Source organism: Elephantulus edwardii, unplaced genomic scaffold (genome assembly GCF_000299155.1).
Source record: "Elephantulus edwardii isolate Elephantulus edwardi_28Jun2011 unplaced genomic scaffold, EleEdw1.0 scaffold00126, whole genome shotgun sequence".
NCBI classification, from domain to species: domain Eukaryota; kingdom Metazoa; phylum Chordata; class Mammalia; order Macroscelidea; family Macroscelididae; genus Elephantulus; species Elephantulus edwardii.
In genome coordinates this window covers 6,275,637-6,286,678 of record NW_006399876.1, presented here as the reverse complement: position 1 = coordinate 6,286,678, position 11,042 = coordinate 6,275,637, and the positions used below count along the sequence as shown (strand labels likewise).

Here is an 11,042-nt window from a genome sequence, read left to right as displayed (position 1 = left end):
GGGGGGGCCCGTGGTGTGTGTGGGGTCTGTCCTGTAGTGGGGGCCCGTGGTGTGTGTGTGGGGTCTGTCCTGTAGTGGGGGCCCGTGGTTGTGAGGAGAGTCTTCCCTGTGGCCTGGTTTTGTCTGTGGGCCTTGGCTTCCTTCTGTGACTCTTGTGGACGCATAGAGACCGGGTCACATTAGCTGCCAGTGTCCTGTCTCAGCCCCTGAAGTGGGATCTCGTCTCACCTCCTGCGTCCACACCTGTCATCGTGGCTCTGAGCGCATGCTGCACGTGCTGTGGAGCTGACCCTGCGGTGGTTTTCAGAGGCGGTCAGTCTCAGGAGGAGGTTGCCCATCCTTCTCCCGTGGAGCTGCTGATGGACTTAGACTGCACGCCCAGGTCCTTACAGAGGCCTCCTGTTTGTCCAGTCTGGGGTGGGAACCCTGAAGGCCAGCTGCTCAGGGCAGCTCTGACCGGGTGCTCGGGGCGGGCTGTGGAGTCGGTTCCAGCCTGCGGTCAGCGGGCCCCGGGGACAAAGGGCACCTGCCACACGGGGTTTCTGAGGCTGGGCGGTTTGGGGAAGCTGCCTGGCTGGTGGGTGCGGACTGCCAACCTTTCTGTTAACAGCCAAGCGCTTCACGCTCTCCTCCAGCTCTTCTCCTGTGCATGTGTGGGTGTGTGTGCATGTGTGCGTGTGCACATGTGCGTGTGCAGTCACACAGGACCGGGCTTGCCTCCCCAGGTGCTGTGCTGCGCCCCCTCCAACGTGGCCGTGGACAACCTCGTGGAGCGCCTGGCCCGCTGCGAGCAGAGGGTCCTGCGCCTGGGACACCCGGCCCGCCTCCTGGACTCCATTCAGCATCACTCCCTGGACGCGGTCCTGGCGCGGAGCGACGGCGCCCAGATCGTCGCCGACATCAGGAAGGACATGGACCAGGTCTTGGTAGGTGTCTCCGCGGCCAGCGTGCCCCTTCTCGGAGGAATGAGCGTGGTGTGTCCGTCACAGTCCCGATTCGCCTGCTGCCTCCGCGGCAGCCCGTCCTGTCGAGAGTCTTCTTTCTCACTGACCATCCCTCCACCCGGGCGTGATGTCTTTCTCAGGGACTGGCCTCTGCTGTCAGTCATCCGTGCTTCTGAGGGGCATTCCGGCTGGGGTTCCTCCCAGCCTACGTGTGTCTGCTTGTGATGTATTCAGTATTCTTGGCAAGCACTGCAGTGTGAAGGCGTTGAAGCTTTTCTCATCATTGTTCTTTGTCCACGTTTCACGTGTGCCTGAGGTGACTGAAAATTCTGTGCCCGTGTCAGGCACACGTCAGCCTTCCAAGTGACCCCTGGCCCACAGCGCTTTGGCGAGACCTGTGCAGCGCTGGCCCAGTCAGTGCGGGCTTTGATTTCTTGGCTCTTGAGACTGTTCTTTGGATTTTCTTGTTAGTTTTTTAAAGTTCTGCATATTAATATTTCATGATTCTTAAAAAAATCCCAAAACACCAACCCAGCCAACATTTCTGAGAATCAAGAAATGTTTTTAGTTGAGTTGGGAACAACTCAGAGCAATCCGTGAACACCAGATCTGGACTCTGTTCTGTCTTGTGCCAGCTTCACAGTCTAACACCTTGAGCCCATTGCAGCCGTCACCACGTCAGTCTACCTGGTTGAGGGTCTTCCTCTCCTTCGCTGACCCTCCACCCTTCCAGGCATGCCCTTCTCCTAGTTACAGCCCCGCCTAGCATCATGCCCAAAGTATGAGAGACGAAACCTCACCAACACTCTGGCCGCACCTTCTCCAAGACATACCTGTGCGTCCTTTCGGCCATCTGTAGGACGTTCCGTGCTCTTCTCCAGCACCACAGCTCAAAGGCATCAGTTATTTTTTCATCCTCCTTAATTATTGTTCACCTCCCGGATACACAGCAAGTGATTGAATATCAGGTGCACCTTAGTCTCAGAGTGGAAGAGGCCGTGGTTTGTGGAGGTGGTCGGCTCTGTAGACTCGTTTCCCCTTTGAGGCCCCAGTTTCCTTGTTAAAAAAGTGTTACTATCATTAATTTTTAAAAAATACATTTACTTTTGTGGTTGAGGATTTACACACCGAGACACGCACCAGTGCCGCGGTTCCCGTGTCCGTAGTCCCGTGACTCTGAGGGTGTTCTCCAGGCCCCTTTTCCTCCTCGTTCACATACACCCCGCCCCCCACGCCTCTCTAACCTGAGTTCCTCTTGTCACTTTGGTCCTGTGCAGCCCTGAAGAGCGTAGTGTGCTCAAAGCCGGTGCCCTTCACCAGCTCTGACAGACCCTTGCTTGGTTTTAGAAGGCTTCTGGCAATCTTTTTGGTTTAAGGTTTGAAGATGGAGGCAGTAGTTTTGGGACTTCCACCAGCCCCCATGACATTAGAAAGTCTGGAATCCAGGAGAATTGGGAATTCTGGGGACAGCTGCTTTTGAACGAGAACTGTATTCAGCGTTTTATAGAGACCTTCCTATACGGATCACGTTGTCTAGATACCAGTAAGAAAATCAAACCACGAAATGGACAAAACCCCGCCTGGCCGAAGAAGTTCCGCACATGGGCCTTCTTGGCAGGCTTGCCCAGCTGTGGGCCGGGAGCCAGGCGGGGAGGGCACCTGAGATGCGCCTTTTCCGTAAGGCGGGTCCGGCCCTGCCGAGTTGTTTGCTTCTCTGTGTTACACGCTCCGCAGTGACCGGCCCGTCCTGCCGGGCCTCGGTTCTTCAGTGCTGCCAGAACAACACAGAAATGTGGCCTTCGCAAACAGAAGCACCGTCCGCTCACGGTCTGAGTGCAGTGTCAGCCGTAGAAGCTTCCTTCTCTCTTGACTGTTGTCAGTCTTGACTGTTGTCAGCTACAACTCCCAGTGACCCCGTGACAGCAGACCCGGGCCTCGCCCTGACCCGTACCTTTCTCACGGTCTGTCATGTCAAGCCCATGGTCACACTCTGTCTTCTTCAGGCTCTTCCTCTCTTTTGATGACCTTCCACCTTTCCAGACACGATGTCCCTGTTCAAGGACCAACGTGTCCCGAGACTGTGGGGCGAAGTTCCACGTCCTTGCCTCTAGGCGGCACCCTTGGGCTCTTCCTCTGGAACAGAATGTTTGTTCTGTGGGGCCGTCAGGACATGTCTCCAATTCCACAATTCAAAGCCGTCGATCCTTCTGTCATCTTTATTTATTGTGCAACTTTCAGGTGCTTAGGAAACACTTGGAAATACTGTGACTTGAGTCAGGTGCCAAGGTCTTTAAACTGATGTCTTGTTCTTCACTCTGGAGAGGTCCTGGGCGGCGCTTTGCCCCAGTGTAGCATGGCTGGAGACTAAGGTGCGCCTGATACAGGCCGTGGTCTTTGCAATCACTTGTTATGCATCAGTGAGCTGGACAATGACTAGGGAGGACAGAAGGAGAATTGATGGCTTTGAGCTGTGGTGCTGGAGAAGAGTATTGAATATTCCATGGACTGCTAAGAAAACAAACAGATTCATCCTGGAGAGGGTTAAACAAAGCTACTCCTTGGAAGCAAGGATTCTGGGGCTTTGTCTGACATACTTTGGACATGTTGCAAGGAGGGACTGGTCCTTGGAGAGGGACTTCATGCTTGGGAGGGTGGAGGGACAGCGCAGGAGGGGAAGACCCTCTATGAGGTGGATTGGTTCAGTGACTGGGGTAGTGGGGGTAGGTGTGTCAGAGACAATAAGGTTGGCTCAGGCTAGAGTGGGGTTCTGGGCTGTTGTACACGGGGTCGCTGTGAGTCACAGGATAGAGCAGAGTTTTGGACTGTCACACACGGGGTCACTGTGAGTTCCAGGTGACTTGACGCCACATAACAACGGCAGTAGCCGCAGCGTGTCTTTAGATTTCTTACCTGCTGCACTTGTAGTTGATTTTGGATCCAAGTAGAAGAAACTAATTGACGACTTCAGGCACTCTCCTTCCATCACGATGTTGCCTGTTGGTCCAGATGTAAGGATTTTTGTTGTCTTGACGTTGAGATGTCGTCCCCGTTGAAGGCTGTAGTCTTTGATCTTTACTAAGTGCTTCAGGTCCTCTTCACTTCCTGCAGTCAAGGTCCTGTCAGGTGTATAATGCAGGTGGTCGGTGCGTTTCCCTCTAGTCTTGCTGCCACACTGACTGAAGAAGGAAACCTCCACAGCTGTGGGCCCGGGTCTGTCAGTCAGGTGAGGGGTCAGGAGCTTCGCCACATTCCCCTCTGTTGCTCCTTTGAGGGAAGTTTGGGGCGTTTTGGTGCAGGAGCTGCTGGTGAATGGGGTGAGAGCCTCGTCCTGCAGCAGCGGGTCGGTGTGGACGCTGAGGCTGGCAGCGCGCCGGGCCGGGTTCTGTTGCCTGCTTGCAGGGCTGTTGTGCGTGGTCCTCGACTGGATGGCGCACAACAACACAACCTCCACCCCTGAATGAAGAAACGCGAGGTCGTGTCAGGACAGCCGCGTTTTCTCTGCTCCCCTCCAGATGAAAACCAAGAAGGCCCAGGACAGGAGGGAGAGGGGTCATCTGCAGACCGAGATCAGGCAGCTGCGGAAGGAGCTGAAGGAGAGGGAGGAGGCGGCCATGCTGCAGAGCCTCGCTTCCGCCCACGTGGTCCTGGCCACCAACACTGGTGAGTGCGGCCTGCTGGGGGGGCCCGAGGGAGGGGGAGCGCTGGATCGGGGTGCGGTTCTCTCAGCCTTCAGCGTCGGGTGTGTAAGGTCGCCGAGAAAGGACAGGACGCAATTCAGGCCCCGAAAGACAGTTTATCAAGGGGATACTGCCGGGCTGCGTCCAGTAGGGTAGAGACCTGCAGCTGCTTAGAGTGGGGTTTTATGTTGTCTGACAGGGACATGGGGAATGGGGAGCTGGCAGTTTTTACAAGGTCAGGGAGCAGACTGGGGGTCGTAGATAGTTACTCCTGGGAAGCGGAGGTCCAGTCGTTTTGCGGCCCTGGCAGAGATGACCAGTTACAGCCGCTGTTTCCCGTGGTTCATTTCGGTGGCCTCACCGAAATGTGGTTCATTTCCTCTGGGAAAGGGAGGGTGAGCAGCGCCACGGGCCTAATAGGGCGCAGTGCACCCCACAACAACAACAACAACAACAAGGCCGCCCTACACCTCTGCGCTGGCTGGTCTCTTGTTAACTCCACCATCAGTTTCCTCAGGAACCAGCCCAGCACACCGCCAGTGACTCAGTTCTGACCCGTAGTGACCCCGGGGGAGCCCTGGTGGCCTCGTGGTAAGGAGGTGCGCCACGAGCCCAAACACCCGCGGTTCGAATTCACCGGCTGGTCTCCTGGTGAAAGACGCACCTTCTTCTCCCACGTGATTTACAGCCTCCGGAAACGCACTGGCGGGTCAGCTCTGGGCCAGTTCTGACTTGATGGCACACACCCGCAGTGACCCTTCAGGACAGGGTCGAGCTGCCCCAGGGGGCGTCCCCAGCGGTGGCTCTATCCGCACGTCGAATGCCAGGTGGTTGGTGGAGGTGAACCGCCCACCTGATCAGTGCTTTAACAAGCACGCCACCAGGCCTGCTGGTCTTTGTTTATAGATGTGGGGACAGTCAGGTCCTCTCTTCTGTGTCCTTGATGAGCACCGGCCAGCACACGGGGCTCCTGTCGACCAGCCTCCCTCCTTGTTCTGAGGCAGAGTCACCGCCGCCGCGTTTCACCCTCCCGTCCGTCACTCGCTTTATTTCCAGGCGAGCCGTCACGTTCCTGCTTCGCCAGGGAGCTGGCGGCCCTCAGAGGCTTCCTCTGTTCTACCTCGGCTTTCGGTTGACCGTGTAACTTGTTAACGTCCCCTGCTGTCCCTTTGACATCCATGGACTCTTCAGTTCTATCAGCGCCCATTCCTAGTAGGGGACAGTTGTAGAGACAGTTGAGCGAGTCCTTTCTCTCTCAGTGTCCGGATTATCTTGAGTGGACCCCACACCCCACTGCTGATGGCTCTGTCCTCAGTCCTGGTGACCCCTCGCCTCGCGTTTCCACAGCCATCAGTTGAGTCGAACCACTGACCTGTGACTTAGCAGCCGGACACGTAACTTAAGCCCAACAGGTCCAGAGGCGTAGTTATTTTATTCTTCTCAGGTTCCAACTACAGTTACTATTTTTCTGTTTAATCTTTGCTTGTCCCTCCTTTCTTTGCCTTTGTTTCCTGCTGTTGTTATGTGACGTCCAGTCGGTTGAGACTTACAGCGACCCAGCATACAACAGCTCTGAACCCTGCTTGATTCCCCACCAATTTAATAATTTATCCCGGTCAATCTATCTCATCCTGGGTCTTCCTCTCCTGCGCTGTCCCCTCCACCCCACCAAGCATGATGTCCTCTCCAGGGATTGGTCTCTCTTGGCAACTTGCCCAAAGTATGTAAGATGGAGTTTCAGAATCCTTACCTCAAGGAGCAGCCTGCTTTCACCCTCTCCAGGAGAGTCTCTTGTCCTAGAAGTCCATGATGTGTTCAGCACTCTTCTCCAGCATCACAACTCCAATAAATTTTTCTTCTGTCATCCTTAGTCGTTATTCAGCTCTCTGATGCATAGCAAGTAATTGCGAAGACCATGGCCTGGATCAGACGCACCTTAGTCTCTAGACTGGCTTCATTGTTCACTTCTCTGGAGAGGTCCCTGACAGCCTGGCTTTAATTTGCTCTTCCTTTTTGATTTTCTTAGGTGGCTGCTGAGGTCACCGTCTTGAGCCCTTTCTTCTTTCCTGACTGGGGCACCCTGTGCTTGACTGTCCCCTCACACACAGCACTGCTCTGGGGCCCCGTGTTTACGGGTGCGCTGTGCTGGTCTTTGTTCACGGATCCTTTCTGACCGCCCCTGGCTCTCTCCCTCGTCTCTTGAGGATAGTGCTGGCTAGCTCCCAGGCCTTGGGTACTTTCTCAGAGTCTCTCTGTTGGTGATTTCAGGTTTGATCCCTTTGGGGGCAGAAAATGTGTTTTGTTTTATCACTCAAATTCCTGCAGACTCCATCAGGAAGTCTCGAACAGGGTCCTAGAACAGGGTCATGTTGGTAAATGTCCCACATCTGCTTGATAAGCGCGTGTGCTGCCGCTGGGTCCTGCTTCAACCTGTGCTTCTCAGGACTCGCTTCTCCTTGACTCCCTGCTTCTAGATGAGGTTCCCTCCGACTCGTGGGGTCCTGTGTACACCACGGGGAACCCCATGCAGTCCGTGCCGTCCTCACAGTCTCCGCCGGGTCTGAGGCCATTGCTCTAGCCACTGTCCCTTCTGTTCTTGTGTTGGGTGAGAGCTTTCTTTACTCCACCCCACCCCGGCGTGGGCTCTGCTCTGAGGAGTCAGCTCTTCCCCGGTTGTATATGAGGATGTCTTCACAGTCTCAGGGCCTCATCTTCCAGCCTCTGTCAGACAACATTCTGCTGCTACTCACAGGATTTTCAAAGAGACAGGAGACATAACGCTTTGGGAAAGCTGGCCATCAGGAGCTTCCCCACATTCTTGAGGAGCAATGATGTCACTTTGAAGACTAAGGTGCACCTGATTCAGACCATGGTCTTTTCAGTTACTTGTTATGCATGTGAGACCTGGACAGTGAATAAAGATGACAGAAGGATTGATGCCTTGGAACTGTGGGGTTGGAGAAGAGTCCTGAATATTCCATGGGCTGTCAAAGAACAAACAGATTTGTCTTAGGGAAGGTGCAGCCAGAAAGCCTCTTGGAGGCAAAGATGACAAAGCCTTGTCTCATGTATTTTGGGCATGTTGTTAGGAGAGGCTGTTCCTTGGAGAAGGACATCATGCTTGCAGAGGTGGAGGGACAGCAAAGGAGAGGAGGACCCTCAACCAGACAGAACGACGGTAGCAACGGGCTCCAGTGCGTTAGAGATTGGGAGGAAGGCACAGGACGGGGCGGGGTTCAGATCTGTTGCTTGTAGTGTCGCCATGAGTCGTACTTGCCTTGATGTCACCTGCCAAATGTTATTTCAGAATCACCAGGCCTTTCCTTCTAGTCTGCCTTAGTCTGGAAGCTGCACTGACAGCTCTCCACCGTGCTGGGTTTTCAAATCCTGGTGGTGTAGCGTTCCACATCACAGCAGCGTGCAGACTGCGGCGGGGCTTGACGGAGGGCAGAGGAGCGGTGGCCTTGGACCCTGGCAGATGCCACGTGTACTGGGTTTGGGTGGAGGGCGCTATAAATGGCAGCCCACGCGGCACGTGGTGGAGCGTGAGTCTCAGCTCTGGAGTGCCTCCCTCCTGCCCGCTCGGCCTCTCCTCAAGGACGGGGATCCCCTCACTCGTTCACGTCCCCTGCAGCTCCTGCCGGCTCTGCTTCCTGCCCTTCGAAGCCCTGCCGCCAGGGACGCATGCGTTTAGGCCAGGTTCTCTCTCTTTGTGAACCAGTTTGCCGGTTCTGAATGACCTGTGAGCCCTGGTGATTTTGTCTTTTCAGTCTGCCATCTAATATTAAAACAGCTGATTTTTACATGAGTACGATGCATATCCCTGTTCTTGCACACCACGCAGCCTCTCAGTTACGAACGTCACATGATCATGGTGTGCGTTGTACGTATGTGTATTATCTTGCGAGCGTGTTGTGTCTGTGCAGGGGGCACCCAGCTTCGTGGTGGGGTTACCTGGCACACTTTACTCATTCTTGTTTTCACACCTTGTCTGGGCTCATCTCTTCCCATCCTTGCGCTCACATCCGGTCCGTGTCTTCATATTTAACGTGAGCCTCACGGACGGTGTGTGGTTGTGTCCCACGTGGCTGTGGCCACCACTTTCCTGAGCGTGCAGCGGTCACGTTTAGTGCCGTGACAAACCGGAGCCTCCTGTGACGTCTTGGCGTCCCTGTGTCGGCCAGGTGCTTCTCCCGACGGGCCTTTGAAGTTGCTGCCCGAGGGCCACTTTGACGTGGTGGTCATCGACGAGTGCGCCCAGGCCATGGAGGCGAGCTGCTGGATTCCTCTGCTGAAGGCCCGGAAGTGCATCCTGGCGGGGGACCACAAACAGCTGCCCCCCACTGTGGTCTCGCACAAGTAAGGCCCCCTGCCTGGGGCCCCTTCCCCACCCCAGCCCTCCCCGGCCCTCCCCTCCGTCCTCTGATTTGCTAGGTCTGAGGGTCCTTGGGTGGTGCACACAGTTAAGCACTCAGCTATGAAATCAAAGGCTGGGGGTTCAGACCCACACAGAGGGGCCTCAGAGGACGGGCCTGGTGATCTGCTTCTGAGAGGTCATGGCCTTAGAGGCCTGTGGCCACCAGGCTGGCAGGTCTGATGGTGACAGGTGGGACCCTGAGTCTCCGACCTGGGATGAAATTCACCTGTGGGGCTCAGCTTCAGCCAAACGATAGACGTGCTTCTCAGGGGACCGTCCCTCCGGGTGGTGCACACCCCTCAGAGACTGAGGGCTGTTGTGCACCTTGTCCCCCCGCCTCACCTTTCCTGGATTCTGGGATCCTTTGTGGTCCCTGCGTAGCCCTCCACCTCCTCTCTGGATCCAGGGCCTCGCTGGCCCCCACTCAGCTTTCTATGCTTTGGAGCCCCACATGGCCCCACTCAGGCCTCCTCTGTTCTCTCTGGGTTCTGGGGGCCTGTGCTTACTCCATTCAGCCACTGCCCCCTCCCCACCCTCTCAAAGTTCTGGGGTCCTGTGTGCCACAGCTCAGCCCATGCGCCCCAGCTGAGTGCTCCGCCTTCTCTGGGTGCTGGGGTCCTATGTTTACCCTCCTCAGCCTTCCCGGGGTCCTGGGTCCTTTGTTTCCCCTGCCTCAGCGCCCCCGTTTCCTGAAACTTGGTCCCCGTGGTTTTTTCCCCCTCAATCTGGGTCTTGGGACCCTATGTTTTCCTTCCCTCAGCATCCCCCGCACCCTCTCTGGATCCTGGGGTCCCGTGTTTTCCCCCCCTCAACCTCCTGTCCACCCTGGGTCTTGGGACCCTGTGATTTCCTTCCCTCCCTGCCTTTCTGGATCCTGGGTCCCTGTGTTTTTCCCCCCTCAACCCTCCCGTCCACCCTGGTCTTGGGACCCTGTGTTTTCCTTCCCTCAGCCCTGCACACCCTCTGGGTCCTGGGCTCCCTGACCCTCCTCTCCCCTCAGGGCTGCACTGGCGGGGCTGTCCCTCAGCCTGATGGAGCGCCTGGCGGGGTTCTGTGCGGAGCAGGTGCGGATGCTGACCGTGCAGTACCGCATGCACCAGGCCATCGCGCGCTGGGCCTCCGAGGCCCTGTACCACGGGCAGCTGGTGGCACACCCCTCGGTGGCTGAGCACCTCCTGAGGTGAGTGACCGTCGCCCTCGCCCAGCCCTGAGGGGCCGTGTCTGGTGACAAGCTGAGTGGAACATGTTCCCTGGAGACTTCAGCTTGACGCCACTCGGACCCCTCCCAGCGCAGCGGTCCATGGTCCCTGTGGCTCCAGACTTCCCGACTGGGCTGCCGTTTTCCTCTGAGGAGGGCGGGTGCTGCAGGAAGTGGGGGACGTACGCCTCTGTCTGAGATTTCACTCTCTGGCTCCTGTTGTCCCAGGGACCTCCCGGGAGTGACCAGCACGGAGGAGACCGCCCTGCCCCTGCTGCTCATTGATACCGCCGGCTGCGGGCTGTGTGAGCTGGAGGGGGACGAGGAGCACTCGAGAGGAAACCCAGGTGGGCTGCCTGGAGGGGCCGGCCATTCACACAGACCCCGGACTCTGAACCCCAAAGCTGCCATATGGCCGATGCAGGGCCCGGCTGAGGAGGGCGGGTACTTGAAGCCCCTGGAAGTTGAAGCCACATCAGTCTTCTCAGGGAGCAGGCAGAACGGGTTAAGAAGTTGGCCCGGGCACTTGCCTCGTCCAGTCTCCACCGCGTCCCCTCAATCTACATGGCCTTGGGCTGAGAGCGCGCTCAACTGGGGCCCATCCCTGAGTCCTGGGGTCTAGTTACCAGGTTAAGTAGAGGACACAGGGGACATGATCATGCTGTTTTTTGTATATGCAGACTCAGGCTTAACTGGGGTCCAGAGTTCACCCCCTGGGCTCCCCCACCCGGTACTCTCATTCTTATTGGCTGTCTGGGCCGAATCAGGCTCCCCACCCCAGCTCTCATTGGCTGTCTGGCCTGAAT

General features: G+C 56.6%; 1 protein-coding gene across 2 annotated transcripts in view; it reads left to right on the top strand.

The window, feature by feature from the left end:
* The window catches only part of IGHMBP2 (immunoglobulin mu binding protein 2), a 32,826-nt gene that overhangs the window by 17,433 nt on the left and 4,351 nt on the right, over positions 1 to 11,042 (top strand). For both annotated transcript variants that reach the window (XM_006893233.1, XM_006893232.1), the window contains exons 6-10: positions 726 to 926; positions 4,457 to 4,604; positions 8,806 to 8,980; positions 10,039 to 10,218; positions 10,465 to 10,583. In XM_006893233.1, coding sequence (XP_006893295.1) covers positions 726 to 926; positions 4,457 to 4,604; positions 8,806 to 8,980; positions 10,039 to 10,218; positions 10,465 to 10,583 — 823 coding nt within the window. The remainder of the gene's footprint in view (positions 1 to 725; positions 927 to 4,456; positions 4,605 to 8,805; positions 8,981 to 10,038; positions 10,219 to 10,464; positions 10,584 to 11,042) is intronic.